The sequence below is a fragment of the Monodelphis domestica genome, chromosome 3 (genome assembly GCF_027887165.1).
Source record: "Monodelphis domestica isolate mMonDom1 chromosome 3, mMonDom1.pri, whole genome shotgun sequence".
Lineage (NCBI taxonomy): Eukaryota > Metazoa > Chordata > Mammalia > Didelphimorphia > Didelphidae > Monodelphis > Monodelphis domestica.
The window spans coordinates 17,071,993-17,093,361 of NC_077229.1; the positions used below are offsets into that span (position 1 = coordinate 17,071,993).

A 21,369-nucleotide genomic window follows, 5' to 3' on the forward strand; every position below is an offset into this window, starting at 1 on the left:
CCACGCCCCATTCAGAAAAATCACATAAGTCACGGCAATCATGTCCAGTCAAAACTTTCTCCGACTTCATCTGTTCTGTCACCTATGTCCTGTTTTCGAAAGTACAGACGCCCTTCACTTCCGCCCAAGTTCACAATGAAGACGAATTGGAGTCGCTTAGCCTTCTGGGTAATGTAGTCTTCAGTGAGAGAATGGGAACTACCATAGCAGCTGTCGTAGGGGAAAATATAGTTAAATGGAAGCCCAACTCTTAGGTATAAACAAAACTGTGGTCTTTCCCAGATGTCAGGCGAAAGTATCGTTTCTCTTAACGTGGCCATAGGGAAACGGGGTACGTTTGGATGGATCTGCGCCCATCGTCCCGCCGTCCCCCTTCCGGTCACCCCCCCCCCCGGCCCGGCAGCAGATAAATTACTTCCGGCGGGCGCTGCGCAGGCGCGGCTCCGCTAGGCTCCGGGGCTGGTCACTGGCTCTCAAGCTTAGCCGGTTGTGTTCTCCTCAGGAGCCATAGGCGCCTGGGACCGTCTCCCGCCATGGTAAGCGCCCCCCGCCCACCACTGCCTCCCGGAGCCTCGACTCCCCGGTGCCTGGACCCCGCCGAGGCGCGCGGACTGAGTCACCAGGGCTCTAAGCCACGACCGGGGCGGGACGGGATGGTGCGAGTGACGACGGCTCCTGCGGGGAGCCCGGGCCTGGCGCGACTGACATCCGCCTTCAAGGCTTCGTGGCTCCTTGCGGGCCAGGCGCCCCCGTCCCGCCCCCTAGGCCGGAAGTCTTTCGGGGGAGAAAAAAAAAGTCGGGATTCTTTGCCGTCCACCATGCCTCAGTTTCCCCTCCGGGCGGGGGTGGGCCCACTTACTGCCCCTTCAGAGACGCCTGGGGCCATGAGGCCTCGGGCTGACCTAGCAGCGACACCCTGATCAAGTCACTGTCCTCCGCCTGCCTCAGTTTTCCCCGCTGGAAAAGGGGCGACTGTGATCAGTGGGGGAGAAAACCGTCCCTTCTTTGGGAGATTCCATGGAGACCCCCTGGCAGGTCCCTTCGCCTCCTGAAAGGTTACTTCAGGGCTGCGGGTTCAAATTCTGAAAGGGGCTAAGCAACCTAGCAGGCACTGAATCAATGCTTGTTGGTCGATCCAAACATCAGTGATTGCCAAAGGCCCTCTTCTCAAACCTTAAAGAAAGGCACTGCTGCGCCTCTCCCAGCTTTGATTCCTTTGGGGTCCCCTCCCCCCCAGTGACGGCTCCCCCCCAGGTAGTTTCCTGGTCCTCTGGCCCTGAGCCTGACTTGTATTGAGTGATTGAAATAACCCTAGACCAGCGGGCTGCCTTGAGAGAAAAGGACTTGACCCTTAGGAGGGGCGCTAAATCCTGGTCCTCTGACTCCTTCTCTTCAGTAGGGTTTTCCTACCCGCTTTGGAGAATCTCAGAATCCAGGGGCCTGGAGCTTGGGCTCTTAGCCCCTTCACCTCTGGGGAAGCTCAGAGAGGCTGGGGGCTTCATGGATGTCACCTAGCTTGAAGCAGGGAAAGGTGAGAGGCCCAGGCTTTGTCCATTGCCTTCTTGTGGTCACCTGACTAGGACACTTACTGGCCCAGCCCAGGGATGGGCAGCTCAATTTCCACTTCCTGAGTGACTGCCTCATGACTTGTGGCTTCTCTGAGGATTCCAGGGCTTCTTTCATGGCCTTTCACAAGACCACTAACTTCCCAAACCTCAGTTTGTACATTTGTAGAATGAGGATGGCAACTTCAGTGGTCATGAGGGAACCTTCCAGCCCTAGGAATGTGAGTTGGCACCCAGCAGGGAGCAAGGCAGAATGCCAGTGGTCAGCTCTTCTTGGGCCACCACTGGACCCGGTGCCCACGGCACTCTCCCAGAGACAGGCATGTGTGCCCTGATTCTCTCCCCCACGAGGTGCCTCCTTGGAAAAAGGGCAGCTGGTAAACAAGTGCCAAGGCCCAGGCCGGAGCCAGGCTCACATATTTTCCAGAAGGAGTTGGACATTCCAGTGTAGTACATGGAAAGGACTGTTCAGGTCAACTGAACTGACCAATGGGGAAAAGAGACAGATTCAGGCCCACTGCCTGGGTGGCCTAGGACAAGTCCCTGCACTTCTGGGCTTCATCGCCTCTTCCCCAAAATGAGTGGCTTGACCAATCTCGGGAATTAGCACCCGGATTAGTCAGGGTCACAACAGCCCTTCCCCCAGATTAAAAACCCAGTGAAGAGGGTTTTCTGTAACCACTTGGGCCCTTGCCTATCTGCCACTCCTGAGTTTTCTCTGGACGTTTAATAGACTTACTGTGTGTCTAGCACTGGGCTAAGGCAAACAGGGTGGTGTGACTTCCCAGGGTCACACAGCTAGTGTTGAAGGCCAGACTGAACTCCTGAAGCTGAGTTCCTGACTGGCCTAGCACTCTCCCCACTGTGCCACCTCACTGCTCAACTACGATGCTAGAACTGAAACCAGCTGCCAGGGCCAAGGCAGAAAGGAGGCATGTGTGGTTGGTTGACACCTGGTGGTGGGACAGGATGGTCTATAGAGACGAGGGTGTGGACAGGGAGCCTTGTGGAGGCTGGGGGATCGCCAGTGTTAGAAACACTCATTGAGGGTTCAGGCAGTGTGGCCTTGAGCCATCTCCCTCTAGCAGCTCTCAAGAAACTATTGAAGAGTATTGTGGAGGGTCAGCCACTGGCTGGAGGGGCTGAGTGCTCCCCTGAAAGGAGAGCAGCACTTCCCACAGGTGCAGCCATCTCATTGGGCAGCACGCTGACCCTGGGAGGTCTGGCAGAAGGGCAGCTGTGCCCCCTTCCAAGCCAAGGATTTCTCACATTTCCTGAGCTAGAAACTGGCAAAGGCTCCCCTTAGAGACAGAAACTTGTGACTCACTTCAGGGTCTCTCTCTTCCCCTTATCAGAGGCCTCAGTTGACTAGAATTTCCCCTCTTGCCTTTGAAGAGCACATGTTGCTAGGAATGTCCTCTAAAAGCAAACCCTAGAGTGGCAGCTGGGTGGCTCAAGTCAAGTCTAAAGACAAGGTCCTGGGTTCAAATGTGGCCTCAGACACTGCCTAGCCCATTGCCTAGCTCTTCCCATTCTTTTGCCTTGGAACCAGTACACAGGATTGATTCTAAGACAGGAGGTAAGGGCTTTAAAAAAAAAAAAGAAAGCAAGCAAGCAACCCAAGGGAGTTGTTATCCCAGATCCCTGTGTGCAAAGGGCTCAAGGGCCTTGCTCTCTTGCCACAGAAGAATCCAGGTGCTTGGTGCTCCAGCCAGGCAGGACAAGTGCCAGTTAGCACCACGAGGTGGAACACAAAGGGGTTCTGGAATCCCCCTCGCCCATCCACAGACATGCCACCCCGGTACAGTCACATTAATCCGGTTTTTATCTTTGTTCACCCTTTTTGACTTTTCAGCTGCTGCCGTGAGCCGTCAACACTGACTGACCATACGCCTCACATGAGTCTCTCTTTTTTTTCCCTCCAGTTCTCTTTCAATATGTTTGATCATCCCATCCCCCGCGTCTTCCAGAACCGCTTCTCCACCCAGTATCGCTGCTTCTCAGTGTCCATGCTTGCAGGACCTAATGACAGGTCAGATGTGGAGAAAGGAGGGAAGAGTATGTGCTTGTTTTTATTTTGACTAATCACTTTTTCTGGCCCATAAACCGATATTTGTAATAACCCCCAAAGTTAACTGCTGTGCAGCCAGGTAGCCTGACCATGGAGTCTTTGTTGGCCCCGTTGTTGAAAAGTACAGTCAGAAATCTCTGACTTGACCGGAAGCTTGAACTGCCCGTTATAGCCAACAGACTAAGCAGCTCCCCAAAGTAAACTGCAGTAAAAAATCCTTGAGGCAGAAATTGTCTGCCATCCTGAATTGTTTTTTAAACAAAGTTTAGTATAACAAATAGAAACTCCACTTGTTTGGATGTTGTCCTTTTAAAAAAATCTTTCTCCTGTTCTCTCTGCAGTAATTATGCCACCCTCGGCCCTGGATCAACTTAGTAAGTATTTTCTAAATCATCTGTTATTCAGTAACAAGCATTGGCTGCCCTGCAGTGTGCCAAGCTGTTGGACATCCTGGGTTTGGAGTCAGGGGCCTTGGCTTCACAGCCCAGCTCTGACCCTCAGTGCCCTCCAGGCAGGTCACAAGACCCCCTGAGCCTGTAAAATGAGAGGGTCCCAGCTCAGCAGCTCATTTCTCTGAATGGTGTCTGCCCACTTGCCAATGGTGGCCATCATTGTCCCCATTCTGCCTACAGCCAAACTGAGGCTCAGGGGAGATGGTGTTATCACAGATTTCAGTTGACTTCAGAGGGGTTCAGACCCAGCCCTTTGCCCTGGTCTTCTCCCATCTCAAGGCCCCAGGAAAGCTTGGGGTTTCAGAGTCATTCCTTGACCTCCGTCTCACCTACAGACCTGAAATAGGGAACAGCAGCCCATGCTGAGCTGTGCGGACCAGACTTTGTGATGAGGCAGCTCAGAGAAGGAAGACATCAGTGGGTTCTCCACTGGCTGCTCAAGGGGTCAGAGTACTGGAGTTGGGTGGAAAGGAAGGGGGAGGAGAGGCCCCCTTGTGCCAGCTTCAGTAGACAGAGGGAAAGCCACGTAGCATTAGTATTTGCCAGGCTCATTTCTTCTTCCCACCGGAGGCAGTTGATTCCTTTTAAACCTTAGAATGATCCTGAATCCTATGGAGAGTGGCTGTGCTCAGCTCCATTTTGGAAGGTGTACATATAAGGGTGAAAGAAACAAGGGGAAAGATTTGGTGTGACTTGGAGAAACTGGTTCATCCTGGCTCTGTACTGCTCTCAGGAAAGTAGGGACAGCACTGGCAGACTTTCTCCACCAAGCTTACAAAATGTCTATAGATGGAATCAATCCTGGCCTCTGGCAAGAGTGAATGAATGAGTAAACAAGCAGTAAAGATCTTGGTAATGAGACATCAATAGAAAAGTAAAGATAGTCTCTGCCTCAACTACTTCTGGGTCTATAGAGAGAGGAGTGGTGCCTAGGGAAGAGGCCCTGGGATTATGGGCTGGGGAGTGGGGCCAGAGTTGATTGGATCATGGATCACCGTTCCAGAATGGTGAGGGAAGCCAAGGCTGGGAAAGAGATAGCCAGAGAGTAGGGATTGCCTGGTTCTCTTCATAGGCTCCATCTGAGGAGCCCCAGAGGTATCCCCTCACGTTGAGATGGGACCAGAGTGCAGTGGGGCCACAGGTCCTGACCATCCAAGCTCCTGTTTACATGGGCTCCTTCCAGCTGCCCAGAGCATGCGTGTCATCCTCAGGTGCCCAAAGAATGGCCGTGGAAGCCTGGTCTCCCGGCTGCACCGAGGCCAGCCATTGTGTACCTGTCGAGCATGTCTCCGGGATGTCGGGACATGTGCTCTCTGCACTCGGCATCCCTGACAGAGAATAAGCCCAGCTGTGTCCGATGCCCAGGGCTGGAGGGATGACGGGGGTCCCTGATGGACTCTTGGGTCTGGGGGTGGGATGCATGGTGGGCAGGAGTGAGGGGAAGTGAACCCTCTTGGGAATGGCCATGTTTGTCTTCTCTAACCTAAGTTAAAGGAAATGGATGGGAATAGAAGTTAAAAGGAGCTGGGGTGATGTGACTGGCCAGGGACATTTCCTTTGGGAGAGGACCTTGGCTGACAGACATGGGCCCCTCTGGTGCCCACAGGATCTCTCTCTTAATCAGCCTTCTTTTCTTCTAGGTCGACTTAATATCACCTATCCCATGCTGTTCAAACTGACCAATAAAAACTCAGACAGGATGACCCACTGTGGCGTGTTGGAGTTTGTGGCAGACGAGGGTATTTGTTACCTGCCCCACTGGGTGAGTATTTCAAGGTGACCCACGATGCACTGGGTCTGAGGCAGAGGGCATCCGTAGGGTGTGACTAGTAATGTGTAGATGACCTGGAGCTTTTGCCATCTGGGGTAAAGACTCAGGTGAAATCCCTTCACATTTGCGGGTGGCCCAGAGCTGAGTGAGAAAGCCCCCATTGGAGACACAAGATCTAGATCAATCTCACCAGATGAAATGGAAACCACTTTACAAGATTAATTCATTTAAACCAATGAAAAGAGCTCCTGGGCCAGAGGGAGTCAGTTAAATGTCAGAGACCTCTTGAGGCTGAATCAAGTAGGAAACAAGATTAGGGAGCCAAGCCAAGAGGATGACTGTGAAGTCATTGAGGAGCAGGGCAGTACTGAACGGCAGCTGCACAGATGTCCTCAGTCACGTGGCCAGCAAAGAAAAGGCAGGGCGATGTCCCGATGCATTGAGAGAGGCCTTGTGCCCACTCCCGGAAAGCTCCCTCGGCCTGGCCAGGCCCCATCTGGAATGTGGCCCATTTTAGAAAGGACGTGGGCTGGAGACCATCCACGGGCAGGTAGCCAGGGGACAGAGGGCCTTGAGGGTGAGCCATCAGAGCCTCATTTGAGGGAACATGGGAGACCTGTGTGGCAGGTGTCTTCAGGTGTTGGAGAAGGTTAGGCAGGGGGAAGAGGGAAGCTTGTTCTGCTTGTCCTCTGCGCACAGAACCAAGAGCAGCAGGTAGGAAGTGCAGATGGGTAAATTCACACTCATCACCAAGATTAGCCTTCTCCAAACCTGTTCCTTCTCCGGGGGCTTCTACAAGGCCTAGTGGGCTGGGCTGTCCCTCACTGGAAATCTTCAGGCAGGGCTCGGATGAATACTGTTGGATTCAACGACCCCTTGGGGGGTTCTAGCCCTGAGCCTTGGAGCTGCCTGGCTGAATTTGGAGGCTCCTCACCAGGTGGACCAGAGGCCATCTACAGAGGCCTAGCAGGGCAGCACTTGTACCACGAGAGGAAGCATCTCGGCCAACAGAATCTCAGATCCCAGAAGTTCTGAAATAAGTAGATATGGCTGTCTCCTCATAGCTCCCCCATGAAGACCACATATGTGATTTTGTCAGTAGAGATGCCTCCTCTGTGCCTAGCCCACCGCCTGGCACATAGTAGGCCCTTAATCAATGCTTCTCACCTAACTGAGTAGGAGACTTGAGTTTTCATCCTAGGGGTGCCACAGAGCTCACTGTCTAACCTTGAGCAAGTCATTTCCCCTGACTAAGCCTCAGGGCAATCAGGGTAGGATCATCCCTGTGCCACCATGTGGCACAGAGGCAAATTTGGCTTCAGGAAATCACAAGCCAAGACACAACTCCCAAGGCAGCGAGAAGGAGGAAGGCCCTGCGCCCAGGCGTGGCTTCCACTCTGGCCCCAGTCTGCCGGGGCTCCTTTGCCTCTAGCCCCCGGCTCTCGATCCTGCTTCTGCTGAGCACCCCATCTCAGCTCCCTACAGACCATAGTGTCAGGGCCAGGGTGACCACAGCCACAGCCTGCTTTCATGTTCTCGGCATCCTCCCATGTGCACTTGCACTGGGCCTCTCCTAACGTGGGGGACAGAGCCTTAGTGTCTGTGCAAGTAGCAGTCATGGGGCTCTGGCCCGCCTTGGCGGGAAGCAGAATCTGCACGTGATCTCTTCATTAATCCCAAGTGATAAATAGCCGTAACGTTCTTCTGTCAGGGCCATCTCTATTGCGGCACCTTCTCTTTCGTGAGAATGGAGAGTATGGCCAGAAAGTCGGCAGACCCGCGTAGGCGATGGGAGTTCAAGTCTTATCCCCACCATTTACCAAGGGGGACTTTTTTTAAACATTTAGCTTTAGTTTTTAATACCTTTTTCCAATTTTGACAGTTGTTTTCCAACATTTTCCTGTGAAAACAACTATGAACATTCATTTCATAAAATTTTGAGTTCCGTATTTTCGTCCTTCTTCCCCTCCCACATCCTTGAGAAGGGAAGCAATTTGATATAGGTTATACACACACAGTTGGGTAGAACATTCCCCCATTAGCCACAGATGCAAAAAAAAAAGGACACAAAAAAGAATAAGCAAGCAAAAAATGTTTTGGTCTACGTTCCAACTCGTTCTTTCTCTGGAGGAGAGCATTTTCAGGTGACAGAGTGACTTGGCTTGCCTCTCATGAGGTCTCAGTTTTCTCCTCTGTAAGATGGGTATTGCACCTGCTTAGATCCTTCTTAGAATGCTGGGCTTGAGAGCTGAAAGGGGACTTCGAGATCATCCAGCCTTAGTCCAACCCTCTCCTTTTGTGGATGGGGACAGACCGCCAAGACCTCTGGTTAGGGACTTGTCCAGGATTGCCTGGGAGCCAAAGAGCAGAGCCTGAGTAAGGGCCCTTTCCTGGATGCTCTGACTTCTGGCTTCATTGGTTGAGACACTTCCTCTCCCAGGGAGGATCAGTGCTTTCTCTGAACCTGAGGGACCACAATGGAAGGTCTTTGCCCAGGCTTCCCCAGCAGGTGAGGGCAGAGGCAGGACTCTTTCCCTAGGCCTCGGGGGCTCAGAGAGCAGCTCCCTGAGCCCCTTGAGATGGGGGCAGCCCACGGATCTGCACAAGTCAGAAGAGCCGGGCCGTGCTACGGCCCCAGGAACCATCCTTCTTCTGCCTCCTTTTACAGATGATGCAGAATCTGCTTCTGGAAGAGGGGGGCCTGGTGCAAGTAGAGAGTGTCAACCTGCAAGTGGCAACTTACTCCAAATTCCAGCCCCAGAGTCCGGATTTCCTGGACATCACCAACCCTAAGGCAGTGTATCCTTTTGGAGCCCAGGCATGCTTGCTTTTGTCATTCCTTCTTATTGTGCACTAGTTTTCCCATCACCTTCCCTCCTTCTGGCCTATTCACTGAGCCTTCCCCTCTAACTGAGAGGACAAGCAGCGCTAGCCAGTGTAGATATGTCCTGTAGGCAGTGGCAGTGAGGTTGGGATGGTCAGCTCAGCCCTGCAGGCTGAGGTAGAAGGGCTGGACAACTTGGGGGAGGGTCTCAGCTCCGGATAGGCCTGGTGTCCACCCACCTACCCTGAAGCCCTCGAACATGTGAGTGGGGGAGGCAGAAACTGTCTCAGGCCTGGGGTGGGCTCTAGTTAGTTCCTAGGCAGGAGATCGAGATCCAGTACAATTCTGCAGCAAGCGTAAGCAGTCACGACAGGGTGAGGAGCCCCGAGTCAGGGCCGCGGGGCCAAAGAAGGAGGAGAGGTTTCCCCTGTCCCTAGAGAGCTCCTCCGGGATTCTGCATTCTCTTGCTTCAGATAAATGAGTATCTTGATTGCCCAGGGAGAAAATGGGGCAGCCCTGGGGCTGGAGGCTGGGTTCTTGGGGAGGAGGACCCAAGGCCTCTCCCAGGAAGCTCCATGGACTGATGGCTTGGGTTCGAGTTGGGGTCTGCAGTGTCCGTGCTCCCTAGCCTAATCCATGTCTAGGAGCCCTGAGATCCGCCACCACCATGCTAGCCTGCCCTGGAAATCCTGGGTGGTTTGCTCATATCTTCGGGCTGTTCGGTGTGGAAATGCCCTTGTCAGCAGTGGTGACAGTCAAGTGGGAAATGAGAGCTCAACTAATAGCCAGAGGGCGCTGTCCGTGGTGCCCAGTGCTAGGAGCTGCACACGAACCTGGCCCCAGGTCTGAAACCAGTGACACATCAGCTGAGGAGGGGTCTGGGGAATCAGGCTGAGGCCCTGGGGCTCTAAGCCAGCTTTCCCAACTCCTCTTCTCCTCCCCTCCCCTTTGGCCAAACCGGAGGACTCCCCCATGCTCTTGTTGCCCCTCCCACCTCCGAGGCCTGTCTCCTCTGGTCCTCCACTGAAGACCCTCTGGGTCCCGGAGAGCACCTCCTCCATGTACCCGTCCAGACAGACGGTCTGGTGGTCCTCCCACGATCCCCACTGGCCATTGGGGCCCTTCCTGATTGGGATGGGGCCGTGGGGTTCCCAGTCCCTTTCATGAGTTGTTGCCACCTCTTGCCATGTTGCTTTGACACTGTCTACAGATTGGAAAATGCTTTGAGAAACTTTGCGTGTCTGACCACTGGGGATGTGATTGCCATCAACTACAATGAAAAGGTGAGGGGGGGGCGGGCAGTGAGCATGGCTCCCAGCATCCACTGGGCACAGGGCCGATTCAGTCTGGGGTAGAGTCTGCGGTTTGTGTCAAGCTTAAATCTCACGTGACTGACTACAGGATGGGCGGGGCGGGGCGGGGGCGGGTAATATGCCCCTCATTCATTATTGGAGAGGTCCTCCAGCACAGACCTATGGGCAGAGCTTTCCTGGCCCGTTGCTACCCCCTACTTGGCACCTCTGAGTGAGATTTTTCTCAGATGTGCTCAGGTTCTTCTTTTTAAATAAAAACCCTCACCTTCCCTCTTAGATTCCAAGGCAGAAGAGTGGGAAGGGCTGGGCAGTGGAGGTAGGTGACTTATCTGGGGTCACACAACTAGGAAATGTCTCAGACCAGATCCAAAGCCCGGACCTCCTGTCTGTGGGCCTGGCTCTCCATCTCTCCACTGAGCCATGGAGCTGCCCCCCTCAGGTGCATTAGCTTAGAAGGCTGCATTTCTCTCTTCTGCAGCCTGGGTCTAAGGTTAAAGATGGGTGGCAGGGTCCCCCTGGACTGTGTTCTCTTCTCATGCCTTCCTGATGGCCTAGAGGCGACTCCCAAAGCAGCCACGAGCTTGGCTGCTGTTGCGTGTCTGCTTCTCGCAGGCTAAAGAGACTCGGCCCCAGAACCCCCGAAGGCAGGTGGTGACTGTTACAAGTCCTCCAGAAACCACAGGCCTTGGACAGTGAGCTCTGATTGTGACGGGCCTGGGTTTCCTATGTGACCACCCAATCTTCCCCGATTTCCATCAAACACACACATGTACGCACACCTTGGGGTCCTAAGCAACCCCTTTTTGAAAAACAGACCCTTCAAAGCTGTCTGTTTCAGCCTTCCTAAAGAGGTGTTTTTTTAATGGATTTGTCGTGTCATTTGGAGGCAGCTCCATGGTACTGTGGATAAGAGGGCTGAGAAACAGGAAGACCTGAATTCAAATACGACCTCAGACACTTACTAGCATGTGTGCCCCTGGGCAAGTCATTTCGCCTGTATGCCTCAATTTCCCCAGCTCTAGAATGGGGCTTACAGCACCTGCCTCCCAGGGCTATTTTAAGGACCAAATAGAATGATGATTGTAAAGGCCTTGGCCCATAGTAGGTGCCTTAAGTGCTTTTTCCCTTCCCATTTGAAGAATACTACCACTTCAGGCATTGATTAAATGAATACATTAGTAAAAATCAGACTAATACTTCTCTGCGGGGTGGGAGGTTGAACTAAATGCTGGTGTGGTTAGAGAGGTGGTCAGAAGATGGGGCTCAGATCAGGCCATTGCCAGTTCTGTGCCCATGGGCAGGCCACTCAGTTTCTTCCTCTGTAAAATGAAGTTAGTCTAGACCAGGGATTCTTCATGCTTGTGTGCAGGACCCCTTGGACAACCTGGGGATGTCTGTGGACCCCTTCTAAGAATCATGTTTTTAAATACACAATGTAAAATATGTAAGATTACAAAGGAAACTTAATTTTATTGAAATACAGTTATAGACATTTTTTAAAAAAACAAGTTCATGAGGGGGCAGCTGGGTAGCTCAGTGGATTGAGAGCCAGACCTAGAGATGGGAGGTCCTGGGTTCCAATCTGGCCTCAGACACTTCCTGGCTGTGTGATCCTAAGCAAGTCACTTGACTCCCATTGCCTAGCCCTTACCACTCTTCTGCCTTAATACCAATACACAGTGTTGAGTCTAAGACAGAAGGTGAGGGTTTAAAAAAAAGTTCATGAGCCCTGGTGTAAAGCAGGAGATAGAGAACACTACAAAATGTAAAATGAAATAATGAATAATTTTGATTATATTAAATTAAAAAGTTTCTGTACAAACAAAACCAATGCAGCCAAAATTAGAAGGGAGGCAATAAATTGAGGGGGAAATTTATAACAAAAACTCTGACAAAGGTCACATTTCTCAAATTTATAAGGAGCTAAGTCAATTGTATAAAAAAAATCAAGCCATTCCCTGGTTGATAAATGGGCACGGGACATGAATAGGCAATTTTCAGAAAAAGAAATCAAAACTATCAATAAGTACATGAAAGTGTTCTAAATCTCTCACAATTAGAAAGATGTAAATCAAAACAATGCTAAGTCAGTCATCAGTCCCCATCTCTAAGTATCCCCCTCCACTACAGTATCACCTCACCTAGCAGATTGGCCAATATGACAGCAAAGGAAAGTAATGAATGCTGGAGGGGATGTGGCAAAATTGGGATACTGATGCATTACTGGTGGAGTTGTGAACTGATCCAACCATTCTGGAAAGCAATTTGGAACTATGCCCAAAGGGTGCTAAAAGACTGTCTGCCCTTTGATCCAGCCATAGCACTGCTGGGTTATACCCCAAAGAGATAATAAGGAAAAAGACTTGTACAAGAATATCCATAGCTGCGCTCTTTGTGGTGGCAAAAAAATGGAAAATGAGGGGATGCCCTTCGATTGGAGAATGGCTGAACACATTGTGGTGTCTGTTGGTGATGGAATATTCTTGTGCTCAAAGGATTGATGATCTGGAGGGATTCCATGTGAACTGGGAGAACAGTGAGCTTGTGCCTCATCCAGGGCCCAGAGTTCAGAGTTGCCATGGGGGGAAAGGGGGGGTATCATTGACGCCTGATGTTAACCAGGACTATGCTGGCCTTGCTCATTTTTTATTATGTACTGGATTTCGAATTTGAGGCTCCAAAACTGATTTCCTTTGTGACCTTGGGGAAAGCTCTGTGAGCCTCAGTTTACTCATTTCTAAAATTAAAAACTGCAGGTTCTCTTCCAGCTCTCAGGGCTGGACCTGCCTTTGGTTTCTGACAGTAATCCCAGTGACATTTCTGCTCTTACCCAGATTTATGAACTTCGGGTGATGGAGACAAAACCAGATAAAGCTGTGTCTATTATAGAATGTGACATGAACGTAAGTGCTTCGTCCAAGAGGAGAGTTGCATCGGCTCATAGGCATCCTCTTTGGGGCATGGGAGGGAATGGATTTTTATTTGAGGAGCTAGTAGGAGGGTCTCGGGAAAGAAGCAGACCAGCCATTCTGGGCTTCCTGTCTGGCCCTAACTCCCTGTTCCTCGTTGGGAAGAACATCGAAAGCCAGTGTGACCCCAAATCTTAGACCAGTGAGGGTGAGAGGATCGTGGGGTCCTGTTGCAGCCTATCACCCAGCCCAGACTTTGGTAAAAGCTCCTTCATCTGGATGCCCCTTTCTTTGTGGTGGCATCCTGGTGGCCAGTCAGTGGTCGGGCTGCAGGAAGGAAGGCTTTCAGAATTCTTAGGCCCCAAACTGATTCTTGTGATCAGCAGAATGAAGCAGGCTTGTCTTTGTTGTCCTTCGCGTTCAGTTCTGGTGACGATGGACCGCTCTGGGGTCCCCTCAGCAGTTCAGAGAAGTCACTTGGCCCTGCATCTTGAACTATTCTAAGCCTCCAGGCTTTAGCCTGAGCCGCTGCCAGACCCTGGTGGCCTCTCCTGGGGGGCAAATCAAGTTTGCATTTTGCCAGACGAGTTTTGTCTTTTGGGGAAAGGGGAATGGCCTTCTGGGTAAGCGTGATAAGAGAAAGTCATCCACATCTTCCAGCCTGGGTGAGGGCCCCCCCAGAGCCCTCAGTACACACCCCTCAGGTAATGGGTCCCTTCCTCCCAGAGAGGGCACGTGTGTGACCAGGACTTGCCGCTCTGTGCCCAGCTTGATAGCTCTCTCACCTTCGCCGGCTCATCTGTGCCCTGTCAGAGCGTCCCACCTGGCGGGGATTAGAGCATACATGGATACAAAGTAGGACACTGTCATGAGAGGCCTAACTGACCAGGCAGAGACAGCTTTACAAGCCAGCTAGATGTTTAGCAGGCTGAGATGGAAATGAGATTATCCCTCCCCACCCTCTCCCTAATTTCTTTTGGTCTCAGGGTCAGCCCTGGAAACTCTCCCCTCCAGAAAAGACAGTGAGGCTTTGGTCCCTGGGGTCATGTGTGCCACGGGGCCCCAGGTGCTGTCAGAAAAGACTAGGGAGCCAGGATAGACCCCTTTTAAAGATGCGCAAACTGAGGGCCTCAGACATGCCCTTCAGGATCGGTCTTTCTCATCTTTGGATCTGTAGGTAGACTTTGACGCACCCCTGGGCTACAAAGAGCCAGAGCGACAGACTCCGCACGAGGAAACGACAGTAAGTCTGGGTGGGCTGGGGTGGGCGTCCTCTGCCTCTGGGTCGAGGCTGCTCTTAGAGTGCTGGGGCGGGGGTGGCCAGCACCCTGGGACTCTGCCAGAGTTTGGGCCAGGTGAAAGGGGAAATGCCTGAGGAGACAACTGCATAGCAAGTGCCCAGCAAGTCCGGGACCGGGCCCCTTCCTCCGCTGACGGCCTGTTAGCAGTGACAATTCATCTTATTAGCAGACTTAGAAGCATTTATTGGGTCTCGGCCTTTCTAACTTCAGGGATAGATCAGGCCGCGGCTTGGCAGAGATTGTGACCAGATAAAGAGCAGAGAGAGCATCCGTCCAAAGGCGGAGGCCAAAAGCCCTTCTCTCCGCTTCTCGCCACGGTTTTAAACTCGGCTCGCTCCTCCCTCCAGGGCAACGTTGTGCTGCCTCTGTCAAATTGGTGGGGACCCAGGCGTCCGGCCACAGGGCAGGCCTCGTGACTGTGGCTCCACTAGGGCCCCTTAAATAATGACCTGACACAGGCTGCACCCCAAATACGGGGGAGAAGGACTTTTATACGTTCAAAATAGTCAACGCCAATTAACGAAAAGGAAACGATACGTTAGGTCATCTGAATTCTGGGTTCCCACGTTGCGATGAGGTTCTCTCCAATTCCCACAACTGAATGAGCTTTTCTCACAGGACAGATTTGGATGAGACCGTAACGAAGTCACAAGATGAGGTCGGTGTGGTTCTCCCAATGCCCCCTGGGTAGGAACCACTGTTGTCCTCGTCCCCTCAATTCCCTCCGTTTTCCTCAAGTTGCAGAGAGTTAATCACTGTTGTCTTTCCTTTGTTCTCCCAGGACGTGGAAGCCGACCATAGTGGGTATGTTGGAGAGCTCGGATTCCGGGTGAGTCCCGTTTTCTACCTGCCTTTAAGACAAATAAGCTAGTAGAACCCTGGTGAGCAGAGTGGATCCCGAGAGGATCGCCGTGCCCCCAGGACCCCCCCTTCAGAGCTCCTTCCAAACCTCCCATCTCTGGCACGATGGACTTGGATGAGATTTCTCAAGGCCCTCCCAGCCGTGCCCTTGGCAGTCTCCAGGTCCGTCTCTCCAGGCCTGCGCCTTCGCTCTGTCTAGCTCTGAGCCACAGGGCTGGGCAGCCCCAGCTCGCTCAGCCTTAGTATTCCTTTGGGCCTTTGAGTCCGTGTTACCCAGACTATTGGCTGGCACCCACACGGCCAGCCCGCTTCACAATCAAGCCATTAGTTTAACACGTTAAAGACAAACCAGACATAACGGAAACTTCAGTGGAAAAGAGTGGTGTGACGAGATAAAGCTAGGGGGAGATCCTGTGCTTAGGGTGAGCGAGTCAGCCAGGCACGGAGTGAGGAGGTGGGCCTGGCAGGCCAGCTGGGCACAGAGCTGGAGGTTTGGGGAGCCAGGTGTTGGGGCAGAGGAGAGGGCCCTTAGCTGTGTGGCCTTGAGGGCTCCCAAGACCTCTCTGAGCCCTGGTGAACAGGATGCTGTGCCCCCAGGCACTTCCAGGGAGCCCGTGGCCCCGAGAAGAGAGGCTGGGTCCCAGTTGGAAGTAAAGGTGCTTCCCCCAGGGGGAGAGTGCAGGCTGCGGTCCCACGCCTGGGGGAAGGAGGACGGTAGAGGCCCTTCCCCAGTACTTTAGGGCAGGAGATCCTGGCTCTCCCTCCCTTTTCTCTCCTTGTGTTCCAGCTGCTTCTGATGACTAAGGCAAGGGGAGGGGAGACACACGTGCACACACACCATCACCACCACCGCCTCTACCTGCCGTGGGAGCCTATCCCACATCCCAGCTATGTTTAGCCCTGGGCCATGGCCCCTCAGCAGAACTTGAACCTTGAACTCGGGAGGCTTATTATTGTTTGAGCAGCTGACCAAGTAGATAGAGGACCAGGCCTGGATTCAGGAAGATTCATCTTGTTCAAATTTGGCCTCAGACATTTCCTAGCTATATGACCCTGGGCAAGTCACTTCACCCTCTTTGCCTCATTTGTAAAATGAACTGAAGAAGGAAAAGGCAAACCAGAATTCCTGTGGTTGTTTGCTAGTATCTAGATAGCACTTTTAGGTTTGTAAATGACTTCAATCTTAATGATTCTCACAGCAACCCTGAGAGGTCGGTGCTCGTATTATGCCCACTTTAGAGAGGAGGAAACTGAGGCTGAGAGTAGAATTTCCAAGCTCAGAAGCCAGATCTGATCTCTAGGGCTCTGTCCCTCAGGAGCACCGAGACCTCCTCTGACTAGGCTATCCCCCCCCATCCCCTCCATCTCTGTTGAGGGCCCCAGCATCCCCCAGGCTCAGTCATCCTCCCTCCCCTTCCTCCCCACAATCAGGCAAGTGACCAGGTCTTGTCAGCTCTGCCTTCGGGGCCTCGGCTTCTCCCCATTCCCATAGCAGCCAGCCTGGGGCCCGGTCCTGGGTTATCAACACAAACGGGCATTGGTCTCGGGGTCCCCCGGTTTTGTCCTCTCCCAGCATCCTTCCTACGGCCCCCAGTTACTGGCCAGAGTCAGCGCTGTCCCTGTTTCTGCACCACTCTGAACCTGCCTGGCCCCTCGGTTCTAGAATCACCTACAAACTCCCCGCATTTAACACCCTGCGCAGGCCGGCGCCAAGCTGCCCTTCTGGCCTTAGTGCACAGGACTCCTCTGCTTCCTCCAGGCCTGTCCTCACGGCCAAGCCGTTGCGTGCCCTCATTTCCCTGGCACAGAGCCCAGAGCTCCAGCCTTGGCTGCCATAGACTCTTCATTCCTGTTATGGATGATTAGACTGTTAGCACGCAGCGGTGAACAGCCCTTTGCTTTCTAGGCTTTCTCTGGTTCTGGGAACAGATTAGACGGGAAGAAGAAAGGCATCGAGCCTAGCCCTTCCCCAATCAAGCCTGGAGACATTAAAAGGTGAGTGGGGGGGGGGGGAGCGGCCCCTGAGCCGCCCGCCACAGCCCAGGCTGCCCTCGTCCTGCAGCAGGCTCAGCCTTGGCTCTGGGCTCGGGGACTGGGTGTCAGGCCTGCCTTGGCTTCCCCGACGGAGAGGAAGCAGGGCGGCTATAGCAGCCTCAGGAGCAGAGAGGGACGGAGATGTTCTCCCTGGTCTCAGAAAGGTGAATGCACTTCAGCCGCGGAGATCCGAGCAGTGGGTGTCAGTGGCGGGATTTGAGCCCAGGACTCCTGACCACCGAGGTCAGCCAGGCCAGCCTGTTGTCCACACTAGCCTCCTTGTTTCCCAGGGGTCAGACCCTCTTGGTGTGATTGTGGGAATGGGCCTCTTCCTTCCCAAGCGTGGGCTGAAACCAGGTTGTTGCTCCTGCCTCTCCGCAGCCCGGATGGCCCCGGGGCCGGGGCACCAGAGAGAGGGTTTGGAAGTTGTTGTTCCTCAGTGTGTGCTTTCTCCTCCTTTCTCCAGAGGAATTCCTAATTATGACTTTAAGCTTGGCAAGATCACTTTCATCCGAAATTCCCGTCCAATGGTCAAAAAAGTGGAAGAGGTGAGTGTTCCTGCCTGAGCAGGGCCAGAGGAAGCCAGGAAGCGAATGGCTTCTTCCCTGTGCCCGTGCCCGTGTTCGTGCCCCTGCCCGCAGACGTCCGGTGCGGGTAGCTCCCTGCGGCGGGGCTTAATCAGCCTCACTCAAATCTGAGTAGAGAGTGGAGGATCACAGGGAGTGCTCTTTTTCAATCCATATTCTACCAATTTTAAAAATATTTATCTTCTGTCTTAAAATCAATACTCTATCAGTTCCAAGGCAGAAGGGTAAGAGCCAGGCAGTGAGGGGTTAAGTGACTTGCCCAGGCTCATCCGACCAGGAGGTGTCTGAGGCCAGACTTGAACCCAGGTCCTTCCCTCTCAGTCGCCTGAACCACCTTGCTGCCCCTTGGGACTGCTTCTGAGACAGATGGGATGGGTTTAACCCAAGTCCACTAATGGTGGCAAGAAGTTTAGTGAGGAGACATCCCTGGCCTTCGAGAGGCTTTTAGTCTAGTCAGAAGAATAGCCATCCGGGCTGCCTGTGGCTCTTTGTCTTGAATTTCCAGGGCCCCGCCACCTCCTCCCTGGAGTCACGGGGTTCCGCTTGAAATCGTTTGCCCGCTTGTGCTCTGAGCATTTCCTGTAAGGGAGAGGCACTGCCTGCTTCCTGCCGCGAGCTCCGGACCTGCCTGGCTTCTGGGCCAGGTGTGACAGGAGGCAGCCGTGTGTGTGTCTGCCTGGAGGGCCGCTTCGCCGTGCCCAGGTTTGGCCTTTATTTTTGTGCCTTTTTTGCACCCAGCTACATTATTCAGCCTACATTAACTTCAACATTCGGAGATCATTCTATACGCTTGCCTCGTAACTGCGGATTCTGACACGATCCACAGAGGTTCGACTGGAGAGCAATGGCTTCGTCACAGGTGGCTTAATGTTCCCGTTACCCTGTGAGGAGCCTTGAGCTCACAGACAATCAAGGAAAATCGCTGAGTGCCTTTAGTAAAAAGGGACGATCAAGACCACGAGCAGTCATGGCAGTGAGGTCGAGAGATCCGAGGGCCGCTGAAAACACAGTTCAGATTTACTTTTAGGCTGATCATCGTTCAGTTTGTTCGGGAGTTTTGAAGAAGGGTTTGCGTTGGTAACAAGCCCGTGAGGCACGGCGTCCCGAAGCGTGTGGTACAGGCCCCTCCTTGTGAACGGTTCATGTACTGGCTTAAGAATACGCTTCAGAGCACGGGAGAAAGGGATATCTGGGCACAGCTTTCGCTGGGAGTCGGACCCAGGCCGAAGTTGGCCCGTTATCGTCTTTTGGGTTTGGTTAGGGTGATCTTTGGGGGATGATGTGCAAGTGTTTGCTCTCATGTTATTCCTTCTGAGGCTCGCAAGAGAACAATAATCATCAATTCACCAGTAAGGGGCGTTGATGAGGGGGCCAGTGGGCAATCCCATCCTGCCAAGGAGCCACTTGGTGACCTCTTCGTTTCCACAAGGGACCATGTCAGGACATCATGGCCTGATGGCTCCCAGCAGCTTCCCGCCTGTTCCCCCAGCGATGACCTCATCCTTGATTTGGGACTGAGCTGAGTGAAGCATCAGGCACCTTGCTCCTGCTTGGACCGTGGGGCCCAGAGGCCATCTAGTGCAGCCAGTCTGTGCCTGAATGGGTCCCCTCCGACATCTGCCAGCTCAAGCTTTCAGCGAACGGACACTCACTAGGTCTCACTGGGGGTCTGTCTCGAATGTGGGGGGGGTCCTGATCCCAGATTTAGCCCCTCCCTCACTCCTTGTTTGTTTCTCAGAGCACCTCTGGTATCTTCCGTGATCGCCCTTCCTGTCTAGCCAATTCCCTCCAGGCCCTCCCCGCCCCCAAGTCTTCTTAGAGGCCTGTCTCCGTGATGCTCTGAAACGTAGAACGGCATTCCTCAAAGGGGCAAAGGGGCGTCCAGGGCCCCTGGAGGCAAATACTTTGGAGACGGGCCCAGCACGAATCTCTTTTGCTTGACTACTTCGTTTCAAGGGCTTTGCTTTCCTTGTGTCCAGAGGTGAAAGAGAGAGAAGACCGATTTTCATTCATTCGAAAAGTCGTGGGTTTTTGTTGTTTGTTTTTCAAACAACAATCGGGTGGCCCCGATACCCGTGGTCTGCCTGGACTAATGGAGCAGGACTGCTGCCTCTGAGCTCTTTGGCTCTGTCCTTCCCCTGTACCTAGTGGTGTGTGTCCCGTCCTCTCTAGGAAACACTTGAGGGCTGGCTTCGTGGTGCTCTTCAATGTGTAGCGCCCTCCCGTAGATCAGAACTGGGAAGTGGTGGTTGACTTGAGGCCTGGACACGGAAAGCCTGGGTTCAGGTGTGGCCCCGCACTCTGTGGCTGTGTGACCCTGGCAGATCACGGCCCCTCACCTTGGAACCTATATATAGAGAGTACTCATTTTAAGACAGAAGATTAAGGGGTTAAAAAAAGCTGTGTGAGGGGGCAAAGCTTCTCTGCTTGTCTGTACTCCCCGTCTTGGCTCTCGGGACACCCAAGCCAGATGTGGGGCCCAGTACCGGTGCAGTTTGCCTTGGGGGGCGGGGATTCCTTTGGGTCTGTGGTGAAGTAGATGCATCCAAAAGGGAGTTGGCCCCTGATTTGGGGGGCCCCGGGGTAAAGATGTCAGGAAGCCTGTGGGATTTAGCCAAGCATTGATCCTTTCTCTTCCCTTTAGGATGAAGCTGGAGGCCGATTCATTGCCTTTTCAGGAGAAGGACAGTCATTACGCAAAAAGGGAAGAAAGCCATGAATTTGGGCCCTTGGCCAATTAGAAAATAAAATAATCTATTGCAATCTCTTGGTTTTTAGTTACTGGATTTGTCAGGGACAGAAGACGCTCCGTGACCTGCCCTTTGTTTCCTTTAGCATTTCTTAAGAAAAAGCTCCTCTCGGGGGCAGCTGGGTAGCTCAGTGGATGGAGATCCAGGCCTAGAGACGGGAGGTCCTGGGTTCAAATCTGGCCTCAGACACTTCCCAGCTGTGTGACCCTGGGCAAGTCACTTGACCCCCATTGCCTAGCCCTGACCACTCTTCTGCCTTGGAGCCAATATACAGTATTGACTCCAAGACGGAAGGTGAGGGTTAAAAAAAAAAGAAAAAAAAAGAAAAAGCTCCTCTGAGTGGCACTGTGGTGCCATGAGCTGGATTGGGGGAAGGCCTGGAATGCCACTAAGCCAGCCGCAGGCGAGCCCTGTGCTCCTGTCCCAAGCGGCTAGGCTGGGCCTGGAGGGTCCATGTACCTCCTCTGAGCTCCACTGGTCACTTTTGGCCCCCTGCCCCCAAATGGCATTTGAGTAGCCCCCGCCATCCACACAGCGGTCACCCCTAGATTTGGCCTCCAAGGGTGTGGTCAAGGGGGCTTCGCTCCCGCTTCCATATCTATTTTCTTGACTTGTCCCAGCCACGGATTCCCCAGAAAGAAGCTCATAATTGGCCAACTGTGGAGGTCATCGTGCTCGTTCTGCCGCAAGGACTGCATGGCCGCCTGTCGGAGCAGCTGTTAGCTAAGAGGTTGCCCTGTGCGCTTCGAAGCTCTCTGGCCTCCTCAGAGGCCTCACTCACGCCACTTGGACAAGATGACCACCTTGTTCTGGCCGTGGCTCTCGGAGTCCAGTGGCCCGGCTGCCGAGAGAAGGGGCTCCCGGAGATTTCGGGCAGAGACCATCACGCGGCCTGTGTTAGCTCTTGATCCCGGCTGCCTCGATGTGTTCC

General features: G+C 53.2%; 1 protein-coding gene across 2 annotated transcripts; it reads left to right on the forward strand.

Moving 5' to 3' along the window:
• Positions 1-36: 36 nt before the first annotated feature.
• Positions 37-20,451, forward strand: UFD1 (ubiquitin recognition factor in ER associated degradation 1). 2 transcript variants are annotated; one of them, XM_007490472.3, is made up of 12 exons: positions 37-168; positions 3,491-3,623; positions 3,978-4,010; positions 5,729-5,850; positions 8,528-8,658; positions 9,894-9,966; positions 12,831-12,899; positions 14,083-14,148; positions 14,988-15,035; positions 16,974-17,062; positions 17,568-17,649; positions 20,333-20,451. In XM_007490472.3, exons 1-12 carry the CDS (start codon positions 85-87, stop codon positions 20,405-20,407), a joined length of 1,005 nt encoding a protein of 334 aa, XP_007490534.1. In that variant the 5' UTR covers positions 37-84; the 3' UTR covers positions 20,408-20,451. The 2 variants fall into 2 exon arrangements, with proteins under 2 accessions (XP_007490534.1, XP_001379183.2); XM_001379146.4 differs by lacking the exon at positions 37-168 and adding an exon at positions 386-536.
• Positions 20,452-21,369: the final 918 nt, after the last annotated feature.